The sequence below is a fragment of the Poecile atricapillus genome, chromosome 4 (assembly GCF_030490865.1).
Source record: "Poecile atricapillus isolate bPoeAtr1 chromosome 4, bPoeAtr1.hap1, whole genome shotgun sequence".
In the NCBI taxonomy this organism is placed as follows: Eukaryota; Metazoa; Chordata; class Aves; order Passeriformes; family Paridae; genus Poecile; species Poecile atricapillus.
Window position 1 is genome coordinate 32,445,913 of NC_081252.1, and position 26,144 is coordinate 32,472,056.

General features: G+C 38.2%; 1 protein-coding gene across 2 annotated transcripts in view; it reads right to left on the bottom strand.

Moving 5' to 3' along the window:
- TNKS (tankyrase) overlaps positions 1-26,144 on the bottom strand; it is a 129,092-nt gene that overhangs the window by 81,554 nt on the left and 21,394 nt on the right. For both annotated transcript variants that reach the window (XM_058837379.1, XM_058837380.1), the window contains exon 3: positions 18,819-18,914. In XM_058837379.1, coding sequence (XP_058693362.1) covers positions 18,819-18,914 — 96 coding nt within the window. The remainder of the gene's footprint in view (positions 1-18,818; positions 18,915-26,144) is intronic.

A 26,144-nucleotide genomic window follows, 5' to 3' on the forward strand; every position in this document is an offset into this window, starting at 1 on the left:
TCTTTAGCTATGTCTTAATCAAAGTGAAAATTCTCCAACTTACCATTCACCGATTGATTTATACTAGATACAAGTCCTTCTACCTTAACTATGATCTGGAGCTATCAGGACATAAGGAGCCCCAATTACTGGCTAGGACAGAAAAAAACACCAAGACCAGGACCCAGGTTACTGTGCAACTTCAATTCTGACATTTCTGAATATGTTCATGTCTGACTCTCAGCCTTAAGATATTTCTGCAATTTTCCTACCTCTCCTCACTCCTATACACACTTCACTAAGTTTGAGTTTGGTTCAATTAAAGCAAAGCTACAAACTTCTACTTTTAGTCATGTAGTTTCCCACCAGCAGATTACACGTTTTCCAGGGCAGAGGTGTAACAAGAAGCAGCAGTCTTGGAGAAGCGTTACTAAATGCTGTGACTGACCAACTGTCATTTGCAACATTTGGTGTTTTTATTTGGTAAGTGGAGGAATCAGGAAATCGAAGAAATATAACTTAGACAGTTTTTGGTTTTTTTTTCCAAGAGAGAAGATCCTACTTGTTATCAAGAAAGAAATGCAAAGTAAATACAACTAAAACCCAGTTTGAGTTTACATAGCACATACTACAGCATACTAATTGCTTCATGTTAATTGCTTCCTTAATTTGGAATGAATATGCCTCTGACAACAGCAGTTTTTTAAAAATCATCCTTGTTAACTGCTTTGTCACCTTGCTACATGCTCAAAGCATTTCATTAACAACTACTAAACTCTATATACCCTATTTACACCAAATGACTGCATAATTTGAACAGGTGTTTAACAACTCATGGTCAAGCTTGCTGGTGTGTATTTGCATTGTTCCCTCAATTTCCCACCATTTCAATACCTGCTAGCATATTTTGGAGCACAGCTGGTACCTTCAGGAAGTCAACTGGAACAAATACTTCCAGCAGCAATGAAGTATCCACCTTTCAGCCATAACCTGATAAGATGTTCTTTGGAGGTTTTGCAAACGAAAATTTTCAGAAACTTACAGTCACTCAAACTGAGGTGGACTTGCACTGGGGAAGCTAAAGGCACACCTCTCAATGCAGCACAGACACCTGCCAAATATGAAGTTTCTGCACCAACCAAGGATATATTAAAACAATTCAACAGAAATATTTGATTTCAGACACCGAGAAAACAACTTGATCTTATTTTGTTGCCACTAAACCTTTTTTATTTTTTTCCAACTGCAAGAATAATCAAACACTAGATCAGGCTGCCAAGAGAATTTGCAGAGTCTCCATTCTTGCAGCTTTTCAAAACCTGACCGGACATGGTCTTAAGCAATCTGCTCCAGTCAACCCTGCTTTGAGCAGGTGGGTTGGACTAGATTATCTTCAGGGGTCCCTTCCAGCCCGAGAGCTTCTGCAATTCTGCGACACCAGACCAGATTTTAGATCTATATTCAAACTATACAGTGCAGAAAGGACATAAACCCATTAACTTTAATAGTAGGCTTAAATGAAACAGCAATAAATGAATCTCAGGTATTTCTGGCTCCCAGAAAGTTTAATATTTCTGTTAAACCCAAGGGCAAATAACAACGAAGGAGGAAGAAATGAGATCAAGCAGAATTGTTGAACTAAATCATTTCAGTTCTTCAATTTAAGCTGTCTTTTCTGAACAGACCTATATAACAAATTTCAATTTAAACTCCACAGCCTGACAACACTTCCTTGCTTTTCCTATCAAGTATGAGAAACCAGGACAAGCATTTATGAGATCAATAATCAGAAACAAGAAGAACATTACAGCAACAGGATAGGCAGGCCCCAACTGAGAAGACATTTTTCAGCAGCCTTTCAAAAATGTACCTCTGTAGGTCATGCAGCATGCTGGCATGAATACAATGCAGCACTGTCATGCCAAATCATGTCTTTGACGTGCCCATGATGTTCTCAGAAGGACCATCCTGGGCAAGAGTTATATTCAAATTTATTGGTTTGTGCACATAGCCTGCAGCAACATTAAATTACGTACATCAAAGAGAGGCAGAAAAACCTCCCCTGTACAAGTCTTCCTAGACCTTACACTTTTGAATATCTTTGAGGCAATTTTACCAGACCTAACACATGATATATAGAACACCATTAACACGTGGCAAAGGATAACCTCCTGGTAAAGTATGCCACTGTAGAAAGAAACGCAAGATACTCTGACACAAAGGAAAAACACAAGTGGCAGCACCACATTAAGCTCTGGTAGCTGGACCTCAGAAAAAGTTTCACTTTCAGCACTCTTAATGATATCTAAGGTATTTAGACAACAGTTTGCTCCTCGGGATTTCTTTTGGCACACTGGTATATATATTTTAACAGATCCCGCCGTCATTGCAAATACGCTGGTCTCTAGTCTCTTCTTGCATCAGAAAAAGCCACAGGTGGATCCCTCTGTGCCTTCTCCATCACAGTATATACCCATTATGAACGGCTCTGTACACACTAATCCTGAAAACCAGAATGGATGTGAGAACATCACAACAGACACTACACACTTCCTAGTGATAGCCCTTGGAGAAGGGGAGGTGAGAGACATTTTAGAAGCATATTTGTGAACTTCTAAATGATTATTCTGGCTGTGATACCAAAATCCAAAAACTGTTAGCTGAAGTATTAGCTGTGAAGCCTCTGGAAAATGTTAGAGACTTATTAGGACAGGATGAATACCAGGAAATAAAATTTCTGGTAAGTAGTCACACAGCATGACATTTTCCTTACCCATTAAATGTGACACTTAATATCCTCAGCTTTATTTATATTTGCTCTATACGGAGGAAAAAAATGCTTTCTTTAGAACAGAAAATATCCTAATTACCATAAAATTCTGCTTTTAACATTATAGATGTTTTTGCTTACATAAGTACTAACAATCATCACTGCAGCAATGCCAAATGAAATGTAGATATATTTTTTAAATTATTACCAGACTGTAAAGCATAATGCAATAGAAATTACTAAAATTCAAAGCAGTCAAAATGTGTACGTGCTGAATGCTAAATGTAAAATTACAGCTCCTCTTCATATGCACACTGACAAATTACTATTGCATTCTACATTAATGTCATTTTTGAGGAGCTGAAAGATCATGTTACTTATAACGACATAGACGGTGTCTTTAATTACAGCTAAAACTCTCAAGAAAATCTCATGAATTATGGCAGAAAGGATCTATCTAAATTTTTTAGAGTAATATATGTATCTTCCAAGGAGAGATACAGCTTGAGTAAATAGTATCATTACTCACATTCAGGATTCATTCTTTTGAAAGCTCAAATCACAGAAATTTAAATAATATTTCATGTCTTACTTCTGCAGAGGCAAAGTATTTTCCAGAACAGTTACGAACGTAAAATGGAAAATCCAAAATCCATGTTGTAAAAATGTTACCAAAAGAATACATGTAAAATGGGAAATGGTAAATTGCACCGTTTGGGATCCATGGAGCTCTGCCCATTTTTGCACTATCCCAAATTATTTTAGGTTTTAATATGAAGATAGCCATTTGCAAATTTAGGCTGTTTTACTGTGAAAAAGAAGAGATGACAACCTTTCTTCACATAAATATATTGTGTTCCCTTTTTTTAATGACAAATAAATTGCAGAAGAATCACATTCTCGATAGAAGCAGAAATGACTGATACATTCACACCATGGACCCAAGGGCCTTTCTGGAATGGGCAGTATTAAATAACTGAGGTTAAACTCCAGATGGCTGTATTTCAAATTAGCTGACAGCAATGTATACATGGTACACAGCAGATGTCAAACATTACAACAGCAGCTCATTTGGGGAGCTGAGGTTAACAGTGATTTTAACAAGCTGGAGTCAAATGTGGTCAGTAGGAGACTCTGTCTACCTAGCTTCCAGCCTGAACTGTGTGCAGGTGTCGAGGTTTGAGTAGCAGCAGGTGCTGCTGGGGTGGCCCCTCTGAGAAAGGATACGGGGCTGCTCTGTGCTGGACACGGCCACTGAGAGCTGGCTCTGACAGACCCAATGCTGGCCAAAGCTGAGCCCATCAGCACCACTGGTGGTGCCTCTGTGCTGATATATTTTAAAAAGGGTAAAAAACACTGCACAGCAGCTGTGAAAGAGGAGTGAGAACATGCGAAAGAAACTGTCCTGCAGACACGCAGGTCAGAGAAAAAAAAGGGGGAGGAGGTGTTGTGGGTGCCAAAGAAGAGATTTCCCCCACAATGCCAGAGCAGATATCCATCCACACTGCAGTCCATCGAGAACATCCTCTAGAGATAAGGTGTATCAAATAGAAAAGCAAAGAGAATAAGAAGGAGGAATGAAGGGAATACCCTCAGGGTCCTCTTGCAATTTCTAACCAAGTGAAAGCTGTGAAAACCATAAAGGTACTGTAGGGAAGTGAAGAAGATGAAGGGGGAGAGACACGGTGACATGAGCTTTGCTGTCAGTTTCTTCCTTCCAAGGTCTGGATTTTGTTAGGATGATCAGTGCTTGCAAGCTGAATTACTATGGGTGCAACTTTTTACTGACAAGGAAGTTACTGACAAGGAAAGCTTTGTAGAAACTTCCTTGGAATAACTGTATAAAAGATAATTGACCTGAGGTTTTAGTAAGGGAAGATGCAGTTAGTTTGCAGAGATGGACCATAACATTTAGGGTCAATTAAATACCAATGCTATTTTATTTCTACTTCTAAACATTTCGTCCAGACACAAGTATCCTGACATATACTTGTAACACATACATCATAACACAAGTATCCATGTTCGGACCCATGTTCTGCCTAGGGTACCCCTTCCAACAACCAAGCTGTCCTAACTCTCTCAGACACAGCTATATAAATTGCCATTTCCAAAGGAATAAGCTTGGGGATATGAAAACAATTTCCCAGTGAAGTGTTAAAAGGAGACAGCTAAAACCAGCTTGCTCATTGACACAGTGCTCTTCAGCCAACAATTATACATGCACAGAAGCATGCGAAATCTGAAGAGGAAAGACTCAACTCACAGGATCTCTTCCATTTTCTCAAAGAGAAAGGGGAAAATATTTTATACTCCTTTTATCTACTGGCTAAGTGTGAGGGAGGTGATTTTATATTTTATTTTATAAAATAGTTCTTGTTCACTGAGATAGCTTGCTTTTTTCACTTCTAAACTAGGCTGTAACTCTGCAACTTGTTTCTTGTGATCAACCCTCAAAGATCAAATTCAGCCGACCTAATCCCACAATTTCTGTTGCCAAAATTCAGTTCCCAAGCTGTTTAAAGGACTAATACATGCAACAATGAAAAATACATGAGCCACCTATGGTCTAATGAGTGCTTAACATTATGGAAACACTTATCACCCAAAGCAGCAGGATCTGTGGAGTCTGAAACAAAACAGCAGAGAAATAAGCTTCTTATCCACAAAGAAGGAAGCCTAATCTTAAAATGTTTCAGACACTAATAAAATATCAGGCACAGCCCACTTTTGTAATAGAAAGGAAATTATTAAACTACAAGAATTGCAACACAGGATAAAACCTCTTTTGTCCAAGTTTTGGGCCTGTAAGCTGTTGCAAGGAAAAGTGAAATGCCTCCACAATGTCTATAAATGGTACCTTTAACACCTGTAACAAGTCTCAGGACTCCGTCTCTCAATCAGCATTGAAAACTACTATTCTACTTTGAACAAAAGTGTAGCTGTCTTTGTGGGACAGGAAAAAGCATTGTGCAAAACAAAGGCTTCAGATACATACTAACTATTTAGGAGAGATAATCAATAGCATAGCACACATACTTTATGGTCTACTGTTTTCTAATTCTAGTTCTGTAAGTGTTGCAACATAACAGGGTATGATTTATCAATGCATTTCCAAAACAAAAGGGTTTTGCTTAACTTACAATATAGCTTGCCAGATGCATGAAGGATTGCCATTAATAATGTGGTACCAATTCAAAATTTTGTGTCTTCATGCAAGACTGACAATAGATTAAGTATTATGTTAAAATTAGAAACTGTTCAATGCTACCAAGCAAGTAAAGCACTTAATCACACAGTTCTTTTAAGCATAAGAACAGTTGCATTGCACTGTAGGGGGAAGTTATGAAGCATATGATTAAATGCAACTAAATTGGGTACAAATCACAAAAAATGTAATTTTGAAATGTCTCTAAAGCACACTGGAAACAAATGGGCTTGTGAGACATGAAAAACAGTCTTTTTTGCCAGTCTGTCTTTCATGTATGGGAGATGTAAAGATAAAGGAAGACCACAGCTGTTGCATTTTCAAAGACACAGGTGACTTCTTACTTCCCAGTGAGGTTAAGCCTTTTAATATCACCTCAAAAAATATTACATAGAGGTTCAGCATAAAGCTTGATAGTAAGTTAATTTTTGCTGTTTTATGAACTTTGAATCTTCATGCGAATCTGATAAGCAGCCACATACAAATGACAAATTCAGTCTAATTTCAGAGAAAACTCCTATAGCTCAGAAAGAATCTTCATCATACGTCCACAAAAGACTGACATTAGCCCCCCTACCCAGTAAAATCCTTCCCTACTCTTAGAAAAGCAGTAAAAAACAAAAACAAATTAACAAAAAATCAACCAAACAAAAACTCCACAAAAAACAAACAAAACAACAAAAAAACCCCAACCAACCAACAACAACAAATCAGGAATTAGCCTCATCAAGTAGGCAAGGATGAACAGTAAGTATGAGAAGAAATCTCATCCTCCACCTAGATATAATAACTCCAGCCACGAGATAAGAATATAATAAATAATAAAAAAAAAGAACTCTTGAACTTTGAAAAGAAAAAGCAGCAGTGTTCATTTCTACAAAAAGAGACCAAAGATATGGTGAGAAAAGAGGTTCCACGTCCCCCTTGTGCTGCTTGGAGTGAGGAGAAATAAACATTAGGAAGATTTTCAAGGCTTGTGGTATGCCCTTGAATTATCAGAGGTTCCTGCCAATGCTGCTACAAAGAACCACATGCCCAAAGTGGAAGACTGCACTGCAGTGACTGCAGGAGGCTGTGGGAGAAAGCCAAAGAGGAAAGAGATCCTAAGTTAATTCCAGGATTTGACATGTAAGGCCCCATTTCCACAGGGAGCACCAAGCCAAACACCTTGCAGCTAAGAAGTATGTTGGACAGACACTAAAAAGAAGCCGACTCACATCAACACCCATGGTTTGAAGGGCAAGTTCTGCCTTGCCATATCTTAACACAACACTTTCATAAACAATAATCATGAGTAATGCTCAAAGTTAGTTAAAATCTCAACCACATTCACTACAGTTCAGAAATTTTACTTCAATTTCTAAAGGAAAAAACCCACCATGTTTCCTTGTTCATGAAGACAATAAAAATAGAAAATGCAAAATAATGTGTCTGCATGCTCATTACTCTGATGGGAAGTACTGCTTTGACCTACATTATTCCTTCATACACAGGTATAATTCTTCTAAATAATTGCACACAGACAAAAACAAATTAATTTTATAAGTTACTTGCTTCATTTTATAAAATCTGTAACAAGGCCTTGTCTACTCACAAGATGCAGACTACAGCCACTGCCTTCATGTCACCCATTCTACCCCAGAGGAGAACAGCACCCACTGAGACTTTCACTGCAATGGGCTCCATCTTCCTCCCTGATATGGTGAGCATCGTGGCCCTGCTTCAGTATGTAGCATTTAAACATCTGAATAAACCCCAGCTTAACTCCCGATCTTTCTTGGATCACAGCTAGAGTGGCTCAGCATTTGGCAGGAGTGAGACCTATGGATATGCAAGAAGAAATTAGCAATTTCCATTTAAATGCTAATACTTATTCATTCCAGTGAAAATTGAAGTATAACAAGTGATCTCTCATCACACAGAAAGAGCCTTGATTGTTATTTAATGATCACAACGAATAGTTAGAAAGCATGAAATGAAGCTAATAAATCTTCTGTTGAGCCTGACATTTTGAACAAACGGAAGTACTCAAAGTTTTCAAAAACAGTTCCATCCAATTTTCTTCATTTTAGACTAAATTTTCCATGTTCTTCAGTTACAGATCCACATATTGGCACCACACAAATTAAAACTGAAATACCCAGCTACTTGAATAATTTTTAAAAATATTTATTTCTATTGCTACCTATACAATATAAAATACATTGTATTCTACAAAGTTCAAGTTCGTGCATCAGCACTATCCACCACAGCATCTGTTTGCCTTTCAGCAATAAATTAGGAAATTAGACAAACACTACAGAAGTAGTTTTTTTTCCTTCCTTATTGCAGCCTCCGAGGAGGATATAAATACAGCTTGGTTTGTTTAGGTTTTAGTATTTCTAAGCTATATTCTATTCTAAATATAGGTAAGCTGGGGATTATTTTTATTTGACAATTAAGTAATTTTAACAGTTAATTAAACAATTTAATATTTTTTAAATGCTCAGCCATCAAGACTGCTTTTTCTTTCACCCCTGCAAATGAAAAAGATAAAGTTCACCGGACTCCAAAACCCTGTGACTTCAAATTTCATAGTCAATACTTATGTTATTTGTGATAGTTTCAATGAAACAGCCAGTGAAATGGCTTCTTAATTTAACAGAAACTTCTTAGTTTATTCATAAACTTGTAACACTAAAATACCTGTTCAGAGGGAAGCATATTTCTAGAAGCCTCTTCATGCACCAATGAAAAACAACACTTGCGACTTCAACTATGAAAAATAATACTGTCATTACCTAACCCTAGAAGTGCCTCATTTTTGTTGATAATATAAACACACACACACGTGTGTGCACATGAGAATTACAACACTCCCACACACTACAGCCCCAGTATTAAACAGCATAAACTCTTCTCCAGAGTTAAAAGCATACATAAAATACAACAGAAGCAATGCAGCTCTATTTCAGTCTTATAGGTGGGACATTCTTTAAGTAGAGATATATGTACCAAGACTCCACATTAACACTCCATATGATGCCACAGTCAACTGTAGAGGGGTATCTGGAATATTTCCAGAAAGAAAACAGAGTCTCTTACAGGTTCCAACTATTCTCTGCAACCTGCCCAATGAGGAAGAGGTTACAGCCATTTGCTTTAGATTACCTTCCTACCCCTTCCCTTGTCTCCTCCATGTACTGCCCCTTCAACAGAACAAGTTGTGTGGATGGCCTCAAATGTTTGCACACCGGTCTGGTGTCATGGCACAAAAGATGCACAGCAGACCTGTGGTGTTTGGCCTATGTGATAGTGTAAGTACCATGACAATAAGTGTAAGCTTCTCGTACCTCCTTCATCTCTGGGAAGTGTTGTATAACAAAGAAAGATCTAACCCATAGCCATTTGAAATATAAACTGCATCTGAGCCTAATGAATCAGATCACCTCATCAAATAAGTCAGGTCAATTCCATTTCCATTACATATTTCTACAATTATAAAAGTTCTCTATGCCAATTAATTTTGAAAGACTTCAAGGTAGGTGGTCTAAGTACAGCACCACATGAAAGCAAAACAAGCTTAACTCAAGGAAATGACTCTTTACAATAAAACAGTTGTAGACAGAGCTGGTAGCATTTGTGATAGCTGCTAGGAAACTAAAGGTTACTTAACAACCATGATTTAAACTAATAATTTAAACTAATTCCCAACCATAATTCTGCCAACTCTGAATCCTTCAGGCTGAAATTCTTCTTGCTTATCTCAATCTAGTTTTTTTTAATTATAAATTCACCACATCTGTAAGACAAAGTGTTTGTGCTGTCCACAAAGCTCGTATGTAATACTTTACGTGTTTGAATACAACATAGAACTCTTTTCTCTCTGAGAAGAAACTTTAATATCTAGATATTTTAGAAGAGAGATTTGAATGACCCAAGAGTTCTGCCGCATTTCAGACTTAGAAAAAATGCATAGTATGGCCAACTTGATAAATCCAAGTCCATATGTCTAAACTATTGAAGACTACTGTTACGATTACACAGATGCAGGGAAAGTGAGTAGATACCTACACAAATAAGGGACAGGAATAAAAGAGAGTGCTGGGAAAGTCTAAAAAAGGTGATGCTACAGGAGTCTGTTTATAGTAAACACATTCCCCTCCAATATCTGGTTGACTTTCCATGCATGCTAAAGCCAACCTGTGTGTTGTATGTGCATTCCACTATGACCATACCACTTTCACAGGATCCCTAACTGACTCTCTGCAATCAGTACCATAAATAAGGCCAGCACAACAAACTAAATCTTATCTGCAGGACACCTGCTTAATTTATAAATGGGAAACCACATAGAAACTGCTGTAAGGAGCAACTTTGCAGCAGAATCCAGTGCACATCACCAATCAGTTTATGACAGAGCATCCTAAGGTGAAATGGGTTATCCAAGACAAACACACATGGTGTGTTTCAAACCCAGCAAAAGAGCAATACAAAACCTGGAGCATGGAAAGCTGCAAAGAGCTTCAAACAAATCCTCAGAGCACTGTTACAGTCTTAAGTATCAATTTTCTGATCTACAAGAGAATTTTCAAGTCCCTTTAAATTTCAAGTATTAGCTCCTTGGCAAAGTCCTGTACTTGAACTTAAATTATATCAAGCACATGGGTAGTAAAGCTAAAGGGGAAACAAAATTTCTGACCCAACAAGGTGCCCTATGCTGCACAGAACCCGAATTGCATCCTGTGCCCATTACTCACCACAGCAGGAGCAATTATCAGGTGGCAAGAACACACCCACTCTCACCACAACTTTGGTACAGCAGTTCTGTACAGAAAGAGTGCCCAGCACAACCACACTGTGCAGTCCTGATCCCTGTCCAGAGAACAGCCATCCATCCTGTTGAATGAGGCAGCTGGGAACAGTAAGCAGTCTCATAAGCAGGGTGCGTCCTAATACATGCATCAAAAGGCAAAATTAAGATTGTCTACCTCTCCCATTTTCTAGTCAGTATATTTTCCTTATGCAACATTAGCATTCTTTTAGATTCATCTGTTAAACCTGGAAAAACATCATCTTAAATGTTTTGTCCACAAATTCACGGACTCCACAGATTTCAGCTGTGACTGGTTCATCGCTTTCGATATTTAAACAAAGAAAACAAGTATCAAAGACTGCTCTAGAAGCTATGGTACAAGATAGAAAGGCAATGGAAGCTTTTGTATGCAGGAATTTTCTTGACAGCTAAAAATTCTTTCCTAAGAGTTCTATGCTTGCTTACTTATTAGAATCAAGCATACACAAAAACGACATTAAAATAGCCAAAATTGCTACTTACAAACAGAACCAAATAAATGAGAAGGTACATGATATAACATTCTCCATCCACTCAATTCTTGCCACTGCACCTGCCTTACTATTGCATGCAGTACAGAGTGTGAAAACACCATTTTGGTACAATAATCCAGGATGGTTATCCATAGACAATGGAAAAATGTAGTAGAGATTAAAATTGTATTTGGTCATAAGACATAGCAGAAATTGCTATGAAAATCAGAAATGTACAACATAGAATATTAAAAAAACCCAACAAACAAAGCCTAAACTTAATCAACTAAATTACCTAATCAACATTTAGAGAAGAAAAAAAAAAATCAATAAAGTATAAGATAGATCAGTGCTCAAGGCAGAGCAACAAAAAGAAGATGAGGGTTCTGATGCACTATGAAAATAGAAAGGCTTCTTACTTACAGTTCTGCAATTATTTTTCCCAGGGCAGCATGAAAAATATATTTTGTATTCTTTACTTACAAGCTACGGAGATCTTACTTGTTATTCTGTCCATATGAATAACAACAAACCCTGGGAAGAAATGCTTTTTTTCTGGTTTGACGCTGTAAAATTTCAGCGTGAACTATAAGCTAAATAAATTTGTGTACATTAGGTTTCTGAAAGCTTTCAAAGCATCCACAAGTCTATAACAGCAGAACTGAGAAAAAGAAAGCAAAAACACCTGATTCAGGTGCTCTGTGAAAACTTTGAAAAGACAATTTGTTCCTTTGGCTACTTAAGAGTTTGATTCCATTTGAAGAGAAATACTACTGAACTGCTATAACAGTAAAAAGAAAAAAAGAGTGAAAATCCTTGCCAGGGGGATGGTGTAAATCAAAACCATGCTCTTCATAAAAGCACCAATCCTAAATCCCACAGTGCCTCTTCTTACTTGACTACCTACACAACAGACTACAGACTTTTAGCTCCTTGCCTAAATTGAAGCTACAGAGAAGAATGAAAAGTTGTCTGATTTAGGCTGACACCCACATTCCAAAGAAACCACTTCAAGATACACATCTAAGCTTAAACAAAAGATAAGGATAATTGCACTTAACTTTAAAATATGGAGCAGGAGGAAAGAGAGAAGCTCGTATTATCCTAAAATTAAGCCCTATGAAACGAGCACCCAAAGCTGAAGCTACAATTGGAAGAAATCTAAGCACATTAAGGCATGGAAACAGACTTGAGGCAGCAAAAGTACACACCAGCTCACATAAATCCTTGCACAAGTCCCTCAATAAGAGATTAAAGAAATTATGCAGTCATGGAGTCAGAACCAAAACACTTCAGACACGTAAAAGCTGGAATAACTTGTTTCCTTTAGGATAAAATACACTGCAACTTGTGTGAAATAACCTACCACACCGAAGGAAATATTTAAATTAATTAATTACCAGAGAAAAAAACAGCAGAAGCTAGAAGTACCTAAAAGAAACCGAGGGAATGAGCAACAAAATGGAGTACTGACAAAGTGATAAACACTGCATGCATAACACAAATCACCTAGAATTATACTGGAATATAAACCACAAACTCCAGAATTCAGAATTGCTTTAAAGGCTCCCATAAACCATTTAGTTCTTCTGCAATCAGAGACATAATAAAAAACAAACTTAGCCTGAATAAAACCGGCAATAACAAAATGCCATGAAAGCCATTAAATCATCACTCCAGAAGTCAACTGGAAGCTATACCAGAGCACAGTGCTCAAATCAAAATACATTATCTTGAAATAATGCAGTGCTGGAAGCGGAAAGAGAATCAGCGATTCCAGCAGTACCACCAAAGTGCGACTTCCTTTCCATTGAGGAGAAACTTCATATGTCCACAGTTTAAAGATCAAGAACTGCTCTTCTTGAAGAAGAAATATAGCAGATGTGCACACCAAGTACAGTACAACACCTAGAACAAAGAGAGAACCGTTTCTTCCACTTCCCTCTCAATGAGAAAAAAAAGGAAACGTGGAACAGAACTGAAATGTGACCGTGCCAGAACTGAGAGAAAATGGAATTGAACTCCTGGCTTGCTAAACAACCTGTGCACTTTCTTCAAAAAGTAAAATGGGAATTAGACCATACACTAAATGAGATTTTTAAAAACTATACAGTTATAAATGCATCGAGATAGTCATCATTATAACAGTCTCTAAAAATAAGATGAGATTTAAAACCCATAGAACTAGAGCTTCTAGATGAGGGCCACCAAAATGGTAGACTTTATGTTGCAGTTCTGTGCCACAAGTACCTTCTTCCCATCTTTCCAAAGACTGGAAGAGGAATGGCCTCAGCATTCCCAAAGGAAAGCTGATACTCCTCATAATGCTCCAGGAAGTAAATGTAACAAATCACCATGGACTCCAAATGTAAAAGCATCACATGGCATTCATACCAGTGAACTAGAGAATATGGTTTATTTCCTCCTCTTAGGTCTCGGTAAAAAAGGAAGAGTAAACCACCTGAATGCTAAACAAGTAACCATCACAAAAACATACATTCAAAGCTCAAGCAAGTTCTGGAAAAGGCTCTTCAGACCTCTTGCTTCAAGATGAGTATTAACAGCTTATACGAAATGCAGTGAATGTTTTCTGCAGGTCAGTGATATTCCTCAACTGCGGGATTTCTTGCTCCTTTCTGTAAGGCAGCAGATCCAGTGTTACCATCAGAAAGGACAATGACCTAGACAAGTGGGTAGCCCAAAACATTCTAGTAGCACCTGCCCTCCTTATCAAGAAATCACTTTTCCTTTTGTTCTGATTTTTCTTATACTGTTTTGTAAAGACAGAAGCTAAACCTTGTCCAAATGATCTGATTTAGCACACACTACGTAAGAATTAGATCAATTAAAGGAAAGGGGGAGAAGGTTAGCACCTCCCAAAATGAAGTATTATTGTCTATCTGGAAGGCTTTCAATGTTCTAAGAGTACCAGGAAGGAAATAACACCAACCCAGAAGTAAATAGTTTAGGATTTGATACAGTCCAGCTGCAAAGGTGTCACAGGAAAAACAAAATTAACAAACTAAAATTTCTTCTCTTACTGCTATTTTTAAAATGGGTAAGTTGTACCTAAAATCCATTTTCCATTCTCTGAAGTTCAGTCAACTTACTGTAGTGAAATATCAGATTTTTCTCTTCCTTGCAGGAAAATTATGCATAAATGGCAGTTCACTTCAAAAAGAATTGTGCAAACATATTTCAATATATGAACTATGTTCCCTGCTTAAATTAATAAGTTGACACGACAAATAGATGAAAACATGAATCCTCATTAACACCTCTAGTAACCTTAGCCCAGCTATACTTTCACTCATCAAGCTGTCCTCCACATCCAAAAAATTCAAGTGAGAAATGCTCAATAGGACCTAAAGCACTTGTTTGTAAAAGACATTATTTCCATAGTAAGCAGGAAGATCAGTCTTGTTTAATTTTGAAAATTGATTCTATTAACAAACAAGACATTATTTCATACCTAAGAAATCTTCTTCTAATCTAGAGATGCAGCAGTTTTCAGACTTTTTTCATTTTGATCTGTTTCAAGGTAGTAATCCTTGAAACCAACAAAAACCAACCCCACAAAACACTGGCATGAAGCAGACAAAAATATATTATCCAACAAAAATGCCTTCAGCTCCTGCTAACAGCTCCTTCGGAAACTGCTGAATACAAAGAACAACAATTCACATAAAGAAAGCATTTCTGAATAGTAGAGAATATGGGGAATAAGAGGCAAGAAAGCATCACTGTGTGAAAAAAAAATTATATATAATTCACATAAATCATTAACAATATTGTTTGCTCGTCATATACTGTACAGGGAAGATATAAATTATGTTAATCTTTAAAGAGGCAATCATCAGGGTAAGAAAATAATGAAGACTAATATGACTAGCAGCGCAAAAGCTCCCAGAGGCCCTGTTCTGGATGGGAGTGCCCCAGTGCTGTGTATGGCAACAAAGATGAGTCCTCATCTCAGAAACCACACACCCCAAAGACAATTAAACTAAAATAAAATAAACTAGGATATTAATCTGGTGTGTTTAACAGCTCTTAGATGTTCTTTGATGTGATACGTTTTTGGAGCCTGTAGTACCATTTCAGCCTAGAGAAAAAGAGGACTACAATTCTTTTTCTGACAACATGATTCAGGAAGAGTATGGGATGCTAAATAAGAAGAAACAAAATATTCACCCTCTCAAACATGAAGTGCTTGGTTCACACAAATGCTGCCTATCCTATGAAAGGAGGAAAATGGGCTGCTTTCTGGGCAGTAAAAAGCAGATTCCTCAATTATGTAACTTTTTTTTTTTTAAAAAAGATGTTACTGGTTGTTTAATTTCGATAAAATTCTCTTTATTCTACAAAGAAATTTTCAAAGTCCATTTCCATCAAAATACTAGCCTTTCATCTTCATTACGTATCTGTCCTTATAAAACACATTTTAAGAGGATGTTGCAGGAAAATGGCTAGAAGTCATGCCAAAAACTACTGCATTACATCTCCTTTCTGCAATCCAGGTGAAAAGGAGAGTATACATTATTCTAGACTGGAAGACAGAAAAGAACGAGTCATTGTGGATTCAGCATTTGCTGCCAGAACAGCAGAAATGCTTTTTATGCAGCAGGAATTTCCTTTTTAAAACACATACAGAATTCTTTGTCAAATTGAAAAGGTTTAATCAATTACAAACAAGTTTTCTGTTTACTTTTGCTGTGTTGGAGGTCAAAGGGACACTGTAATCACAGTTCATTTGCAAAGCAATTAACACAGATGCACGAACCTATGCAAATACTTGGTCAAAAAAAGTTTTAAGAGGAACCCATGTTCTTCAACAACTAATACAGCAGCAATGTGGAAAAGTCTACTATGGTCATACAGTCTATCATAATCCCTTATGAGGAAAGGCTGAGAGAACTGGAACAGTTCAGCCTGCAGAGGAGAAGGCTTTGGGGTGACTTAATTGAAGACTTAGAGTACCTGGAGGGAGCCTACAAGAAAGATGGTGAGAGATTTCTTACAAGAGAGTGTAGGGATAGGACAAAGGGGAATAGATTCAAACTGAAAGAGGGTAGGTTTAAGTTGGATGTAAGGAAGAAATTCTTTTCTGTGAAAGTGTCACAGGTTGCCCAGAGAATTTGTGGACGCCTCATCTCTGGAAGTGTTTAAGGCCAGGTTGGATGGAGCTCTGAGCAAGATGGTTCAATGAAAGATGCCTCCTGTCCACAGCAGGGGGCCTGGAACTAGATATTTAAGGTCCCTTCCAACCCAGGACATTCTGTGATAGACACAGATAGAAAAAGGAATCAAAAATAACAATGAGAGCAACCTTGGCATGCATGCTGCTTAAAGATGCAAATACACTAACAAATTATGGACTGTCCTTCCAAAAGCTCTAAATATGAGCATTCCTAAAATCCCACCATTCAATACTAAATACTGAAAATTAAGTTAATATATCCTACTCATCCTTAATCCAGTAATACCTTTAAGTTCTGATGCACCTAATTGCAAAGCATTGCTGTAGCTAAAGATTATCCCCAGTCAGAGAGATCCTAAGAAATCCCTTAAGCCTCCTTCTTCCAGAGGGATGAAGCAAGACCTGAAGTTAACAACATATGGAAAATGCATGAGAAATAGCAGCCTAACAGAGAGACGATAAAACAGGGTAACACCCAGAAAAATACATCTCTTAATAGCTATCTTCCATTTAAATGACATCTCCAGTGTTAGGTTTTTCAGTTATTGTGCATCACATGGCAGCTACAGCCTGAGTCCAGCCCTGTTTGCACAGTCTGAAACTCAGGTACACAGCACAGAGCCCTGTGTAGCTAAGAGCCACCTTGAGGACAAAGCTGATAAAACAAAAGCTGATTTTCTTGCTGGGAAGAACAAACACATACAAAAATGATGCCTTTTTATGAACAACTAAACACATATATAGCACAATGTGGGTCTGTATGCACATCCTGGTAACATTCACTGGCTGCAGACAGCTTCAGTCACTGATGTATGTGAGGCATTAGGGGCAAGCCCATAGATGGGTGCTGGCTGCATTTCACAGGGTGTTCTCAGAGGGCTTATTTGAATCCATCTCTACTTGTCTGCTATGACACACTGCCCTCTCCCCTGCCTAAAGCACAAGGTGATCTAGTGCCCAGAGAAATCAGTCGAGCAGACATGAGGTCACAGACTTTCTAATCTACTATCCCCTGAAGTTGCATAGCCTGAAGAGTAGCTTGGGGCTTGTAACCCCCACACTGTAGGTATGTCAAGCTCCCCACAAGTAAATGGCATATATCCTTTGACACTTCTGAGGTACACTGACTCCCTGTTGCACTCTCTGTCTTCAGCATCTGTACAGCTGTACCCATTAACAGCCAAAAATCAGATTAACCTGCTTAGCACAGCTAACATCAGTGTTAACACTGTAGGAACATGTTTAAATTTGACAGAGTAATTAAAGTAAATCATATGTATTTAAAGTACACTGTTCCAAAGGCACTCTGAAATCACTGCAGCACTGTAGATAATTATGTATAGCACTCAGCGCACTGAAAAAAGAAGATGAGGAAATGTTCTTGACAAAGTGAAGGGAGCTGGTGTGCTCTGAACATAATCTGAAGAAAGAATACGGGTGTTTCATAGCATATAACCTATAAATTAAGCTATCAATAAAAACAGAGAGAGAATAAGGAAAATAAAGGCAAAAGAAAAACAGCTATTCTTGCAAATGAACCTCAGCTGCTGAATCCCTTTCTATAAATCTAATTGTATATATTTTAAAATTCAATATTACTTTGTTTTAAACATTATTTCCTAGATGTCAAATCAGCACAGAGGACCATGTATTTCTTGATACTGATTTGACAAGCTACTATATTATAGTTTTCATGCTCACTTGTATGCCACAACAGTTAATTAATAAAAAAAAAAAAAAATCAAAGCTCTGTAAAAACAAAGTTATATCTGTAGGATATTGTCATGAAACACTGTTTCGCAGCTAATAGCACCTAAAAAAGAAAAAAACTGGTAGATGAGAAAGGGTTCAACCCAAAATGACTAACAAGGAAGAGGAAGGAAAGAGCAGCATGTGAATCTGCAGCAAAATCTAACGTAAATATTGATCTCTGCAATCAGTAGCAGGTTGTCTTTCAGATCCTAGATACTTTTATAGTTACACAAATGTCCTTGCTTGCCTAACAGTGAAGGTCTTAACACAATTGACCTGATTCTTTTCCTATTTTTTTTTTCAGGGGCCAGGGGATTCTGTTCAATCTGTCTACCGGTATCACTTAAAAAGAAAAACCCCAGAGAAATACAGTAAATAACAAATGATATTATAACAGAAAATTACAGCATTAGCATAAGTAGAATAAGCAAACCTATAGCAGCACAGCAGATTAACAACAATTACATCAACATGAAAGCTGGTAAAAGACAGTTTTAAAATGCTCTTACACAACAGAAAATCTCAAAAGGCAGAAGGCTCTTCTGATGCTGAACTTATACACACAAAAACTCGGGCTACACTGCTGAGAGATGTATGCATCTTACCCGTGAGTACAGCTTTTGCTGAAGGGTCTGCCAGATCCAGTGCAGATTTCCCATCGGTGTTCCGAATGTTTGGATCAGCTCCGTGCTGCAGCAGCACTGTGCAGGGAAAGCAGAAACAGTATCTTACCTCAGGTATACATAGGTTATTTACTGTTAAGTGTCTCCTCGGCATGATGAAGGCATAAACAGACATTGCACAATTTTCTTTATTTTTCCTTCTGTTTTTTCTCTCTCTCTCCCCCTTTTTTTTGTCTTTTTTTTTTTTTTTTTTTTTTTGCTAAGCACTGCAGCAAAGGATCTTCTCTGGACTAAGGCTAAGTTGGCAAGTTAAGATATAGTAAGACCACATGACTTTGCATGATAAACATGAACCCTGACTCTCTTGCAATAGTCAGGTTTGGGTTCCTCCTGACAGCTAGCTGGTATGCTGTGCATTCACTGACTCACACTGGGAAGTCTGCTGTGGAACCTGCTTCTGCCTTTACTACCACTACTGCTGCTTGTTACCACTCCCGTTCCTTTCCCAGCTGAACATCCCAAATTACCCCGCCTCTATAAATCAGCAATATTCCAGCCTTTCAGTGGCTCATCACTTTTGTAGGAAATCTTAACCATGGCGTATCAGGTCACCTCCAAGAAGTGTAACTAATAGGGTAAGATTTGTAACCTGGTACCCTGCAGACTGGATGCTCAGAGGCTGTTATACTCACTGGTATTTTTTCTCCCTACTAAGCCTATAAACACATGAAAGTTCAAGTACATAAAAACACTTAGAATGCAATATACAACCGTAAGGCTAGGAAAACATTAATACAGTAAATTATCAACTAAAAAAGTTCATTTACAAATGAACTATTTCCTCCTATTTCACCTGTGAACCCTTTTGATCAGAAACAACATAATGCAATACAGATCACCACCTCTCAATATCAAGACATTTTGTACAGAACTGGAAAATAAAGCCCACAGCAACATCAGAGGCCTGACAAAAAGGCCCCAATTGTCATACAAAATAAGCACAACATATGACAAATTCAGAGCAACACAATTATTTCATACAAGTGAGAAGAATAACAGAGCGATATACAGAGACTCAAAGTCAAGAAGATGAGTAACAAAAACCAGCAGATATTTATGGTTGCTCATATAAAAACATCTGTTGAGATCCAGCTGGACTGAAGAAGTCAAGACAAAGAAATAGTTGCAAACAGTTTTTGTAACTAAGGGTATAAAAATACTTCACAGACGGAATTCTCCAGAAAAAACAATCTAATTCAGAATAAAACTAATTACTGATACTGTGTATATAAATATACACACACACATATATATACATACATATATATTAAAAAAAAACTTTAACTGCTTTTTAGAAAACCTTTTCTTCTAAATTAAAGATTTAACTGGTAGTATTGTTTTTATTCAAACCTCTTTCCTTATACATTTCTGACTTCAAATTCTTTAAATATTGCCAAATGTCTCATATTTTAGCTTTCAAGGTGCAATGCTACATGCTTGTCCCCAAGCTGAATATTTGCAGAAGTCTGGTGCTTCAGTGAAATAAATTGACTTATTTTATGCTTTGATAAGAAGGCATAATTACCTAATATTTTTGAAAGACTCAAGTAGGAAGCCTAGGAAAAACCTAAGCTTTTTTGTTTGTTAGTGGGTTTTTCTTCCCCCGTGTCAAGACAAAAACTCCAAAATGGGGAGGAGAGAAAAAAACCACCTAGCACGTGCTCACTGAATCTTGTCAGGATCTAGCACCTACGTTTCTGAAGACACCATCTGTGCCATACATGCTACCACCCACTGAGAGATCTTACTCATGGACAGGTTTGAGACTGAGCCAGCCTCTCAAGCCACTCAGGCATGCTCCAGTAGGAACAGGCAAACAAGACCTCTTGCAGTTTTTGTTAAAACACATTAGGCAGTATAGGAACTGAGTATGGAGAGACAGATTCTGTATGTCCCATGTCTCTTCTCTTGTGCCCTGTTAGTGACTCTATATACCTGGGAAGGGACAAGCCATTTGTCCCAAGAGGCACCAGTGTAAGAGCAGTAGCCTGAAAGACATTACCAGCAACTAACTGTCTGTCAAGGGAAAGCAGGCAGTACAAAACGATGAAACACAGCACTGACCGGCCCAGAAACCAACAAAGGATTCACATGGCAGAAAGCCTCAAAGAGCTAGGGGAGAAAACTGAAGATGTGGCAGGGAAAAAGATAATAGCCCAGAAAAAATGTCCATGAAGAAAGACCAAGAGAGAGGAATGATTGGGATCTGACCCATTTAGAGGTTTGGACTAGCATGTGACATCAAGTTGAGACAGGTTAGGGCAAGAAAAGTGACTTTAAAAAATGCCAGGTAACAGGTCTAGAACTCCCAAAGGCATCTGCAACTGCCTGAGCTCAGTGTTAAAACCAAAGCACATTTCCAAGTCGCTTGATTCTTCCATCTTATGCAAACCAATGAGGAGTGCTTCCCTGCTACTTCTGCTGGCACACACAGATGACAACACACACAGTACTGCTTCGAGCTGCTCTCCTGGATAAAATGACAGAGGATTATGCCATGTATCTAACCTATTCAGCCCTGCTAATGAACCATGAAGGATTTGGCCAAGGCTTGCAACATAAATTTTCTGTGTCCAGTTTTTAGGCTTTTTAAAACCTAGGCAAATACATTAAAAATTTACTAACAAGGCTTAAGCTGGTTGTCTGCAAACCCCAGAATTATTGACTGCCTGTGGAACACACATTTAAAGTGGCCAAACGAGGTTCAGAAAAATAACCTACTAAACTCAATTGATGTAACCATGAGACTCATCCTTCTTGTCTCTGCAATCATTCATCCCACTAGTCTTCCAGCTTCTCCAACAGCCAGTGGTATGATCCTGCAGATACTGACCTTATTCAGTCTTAGAAACACATCTATACCATGAAATGAAGGCAGTGGCATCTTGGGAAAAGAAACCAATTATATAAATAAAGACTGCATTAGAATGCATATGAAGAAAGGAAGCAAACAGGTCACAAAGGCCATCTTATTCTTGTATTTCCTCTATTGACTATTTGATTCTAATGTCTCCATACTTGTTAAGTACATAATCTAACAAAAAGATATCCCTGTGAGCAATATTGTCATCAACAGGAATTAACAAGAGAAATCCAGCATTTGATGTTCAGTCTATCAGTGTAACACAGCTGTACTTCAATATCTGGCAAACCCCAGGTAGCTTCTAATTGAATATTCTCCTGCATGTTCAAAACATTTAACACTTCAGCCCAAGACAAAGTCTCTTCTAATGACAGGGCATCTACATTTCCTTTTCAATACACCAGGGATGCATAAAAATTTCAAGATAGATCTCCTGTGTGGGGAAAAAACATTCCCTCGATAAAGAAACACAACAGAACAAACCATTCTAGCTAATTGTAGCTATTTTGAATTTCAGATACTGCACACTTGTTTTAGAGAATGGTTTCTGAGTAGCCTGAAAAGGGAATTTGGAAATAGTTCTTATCAAGAAACTTCTGTTCCAGTTCTGTATGCTTAACAGGTGATTATAAGGACGCTGTGCACAAAAATCAGCTTCTGAAACTTTGTTAATTAACATACTTGGTTATGCTGGTTTATTTCCTCTGGACAATGGGGACATTGGGGTATATTATTTTTCTGTATTGGAGGCAGTGCCCTTAATAATTCAGCAATACCATTAACAGACTATCACTGCCTTTTCTACAGACCATATTGTACAAACAGTATAAAGAAGCTCTTCTTTTTAATGAATCTTCATATTGCATATGGACATCAAAACCTTGTAACCTTAACTGTAGTACAAACATAGATTGGTCCAGAGTTATATTTTTTATCCTCACTGCAACTGCTAAAATATTTCAGATTCTGGTTTTCATATACTATCTGAAATGCCTCATTTAATTATACTGCTATTATACCAGATCAGTACTAGAGACAAGAAAGGCTGCAAGTCTTACTACATTTTTTAAAGAGCTACTGTATTGCACAGAGCATATACTACAACTACACTGATCATTTCAGATTACTGCCAACTCATTACAGCACAATGAATCCTAAAATGAAATACCTGGCCCAAGCCTCCTGGTATAGGTATTTTCAACTGTGAAGTTAACCAACACAACTTCACTTGGCTGTCAAGAACAAGCATCTTTACTTTTGTTAGTTTCAACAGTCACATTTTCACCAACAAGGTATCACAAGAACTTCCCTAGTAGCTATCAACAAGCAACGAGTGTGTTTTTACTGGGGCTGGGGGAAGGAAGTTTGTCTACATAAAACCATCACCTAAGTAGTTAGTCCTTCCTGCTTCATACTGCCACAGTTGAAAGTGCACCAAACGAAAACAATTTTGATTGAAAGACATAAATACAATGGAAATAGGGATAAAAGATACATTTTTTTGTTCATATTAGCACAAAGATCAGAATAGTTCAGTTATGACTTCTCTAGGCCCCAAATCCACAGCTTCCTGACTATCCCCTATAGGAATGCTGACAGAAAAGTTCACCTTTGGTTTCAAATCAGATGCATGCAAATACAAAAAAAAAGGGCACGTCCAAATTTTTGACTGTTGAGTGAAAAATTCAAGAACAGGCAGACCTCCCAGAAGTATCTGTACTTCAAGCTGCCTACTGCTTTTAATTATATTTCTAGAGTTTCTCACAGCTCTACCATTACCTACTCTTTTCCCACCAGTTTTTTATCACTGTCCTACTGCCTTGTGCTTGGGGTCTCTTCCAGCTACTCCAGCTTTAGTATACATTCTTTCTTCCCCCCTTTCAAATTCAACTTCTGGAGACAATCTCCAAAGGTTCTTTTCAAATTATATTACTTCAGCTTTATCTACTTACTCCCAAAGAATCAAGGTACAGAGGATATAGCCTAAGAAAAAGGCTATTTTTTGATTTACAACACAGGCACTATCCTCCATTTCTCTAAATGACACCTCTAGAGCTGGTGAGTTTCTCACTAACTTTAGGTCCCAGGAACACACACACCTCTCTGACTAAGTCTCGTACAGAATATGTTTCCAAGAGGATAAGAAAGATAATATGCTCATTTACCTCCACATTCTGAAAACATCTACATAATGCACTGGAATCCAAAGTATTAACTTTTCTCAACCAATGCTAAATGCATCTTCTCCCCTAAGTACCAGTACATGTAAATCAAACCACTAAAATTCTGAAGCTTTTCTCATGTTACAAGAACACCAGTTTCTTGCCTAGATAATATAATTCAGTGATTTAAAGCCAATAACCCCATTTTGGCAAGTTACCAGATACATAAGTCTTTTTGCTAAATGACCACATAAAACCAAAGTTGTTGCACCCTATCTACTCTTAGCTTTACAAAATAGAATATGTCAGATATGGTTAATTACATTAACCACCACTGTAGCACTGATTAACTTCACCTCTGTGAACAAATCCAGTGCTGTCTGTATCATGGAGAAACAGGCTGCACTTATTGGAACTGCAAGAAGAAAACATGAGAGACAGTATCACTAGAGAGGCTGAAAGAGCTCTAGGGATTTAAGTATCACTGCTGGACCTGATGACATCCATGGCCTCAAACACCACTGCCAGCTCAGTCAAGAGGAGTTGGGAAAAAACAAGAGAGATGGGTCCTATGCTATTGACCTCTGTAGTGAATACCATCAAAGTCATCATTGTCATCATTGAATAAAGAAAGGATTATGGAGCAGAAAGGCTAAGCACACCAAAGTACATAGTTCAGAGTCAGGAGAGGACAAAGGCAATAAACAGACATACCTGAGAGGACTACAGGTAGATAACTGGCAAGAAGACTTGATAACCTGGTGGCAGATCAGGGACAGGACTGTCCATAATGTTTTTGAATATCTCCAGAGAAGGAGATTTCACAACCTCTCTGGGCAACCTGTTTCAACTAGACCACGCTGGCAGAATTGCCATACCCAGCCCCGTGCTGCCCACCCACTTTGCGGGGCTGCAGCTGCAAACATTTGGTCAGGCAACAAGGCAGATCAGAGAAGCAATCACTTGCCCAACCCTCATCTAACAACTTGACATGCTCTGGCTGGCACAAGAAAGTACAACACAGGGACACCCGCCGGTGCCAGGAGTTGAAAAGAGTCTGTGTTTCTAGTTTAGAGTATATCTAACATTACCAGCTAAAGTCCTGCTGGACTAAGCAGTGTAAGCTCCTTAACGTTACCCATCATTTTGCCTTTTCTGCTTCCCTTGTCCAGGGCATTCCAGTTTCGCATTATCCCAGATACAAGTTTGTTCTAAGTGAACCAGCATGTTGGTTTTGTTCTTTGTTGGGGCCAGACAGAGCAAGAGACAAATACACCAACTACAGTAGTATGAAGCAGAAGCTTACAAAAGCAATGTTAGGCCCTACTATGCTGAAACAAAACATTTTAAAGGGAATTAGGTGGTGTTCCCCAATAGCCTAGATAGACAGAAACATGAGTTCTGACATCAGGAGGGAACAGCAGAGAAGTAGCATTGAAAAAGTGATAAAGTTCTAAGCAACAGAGAAAAGTCAGGGACTGCTGATATGTTAGGAACCAAGAGAGAAACACCTCTGAAAAGCCTCAAAGGAATTATGGCATGGTCCTCTAAGAAGGTGACAAGGTCAGTGATATAGCTAAAGTGTCTCTATTCCAATGCACACAGCATGGGTAGTGAACAGGAGCTGGAAACCACTTTGCAGCTATAGAGCTACAATCTAATCACAATCACTGAAACATCCTGCAAAGGACCACACAAATGGAATGCTACAATAGACAACTAGAAACTTTTCAGAAGGTGCAGGCAAGAAGAAAAAGCAAGCAGGTGGCTGCCCTCCAAGGGACAAAAAAAAAAAAAAAAGCATTGACTCTAGAGAGCTGCCTTGGAAAAACAGCAATGGAAATGTTGAGGGCTTATGGGTAAAAATTAGGGGCTAAACCAACAAAGGAAACCTCATGGCTAGTGTTTACTACAGTTTACTTCATCAAGGGAAGCTTGTTGATAATGAGTTCTTTCAGCTACAGGAGGTGTCCTGTTTGCAGGCTCTGATCCTGCTGGGAGACTTCAATCACCCTGACATCTGCTGGAAATGCAGCACAGTGAACTGTAAGCAGTCCAGGAGACCTTGCAGTCCAGGAGTGCAATGAGGATAATTTCTTAATCCAAGTGACAGACAGCACAACTAGAGGGGAAGCATTATTAGACCTGCTGCCCACCAACATAGATGAACTAATTAGGTGTGTCAAGCCTAGTGGCAGGCTGAGCTGCAGTGGTCATGCCCTG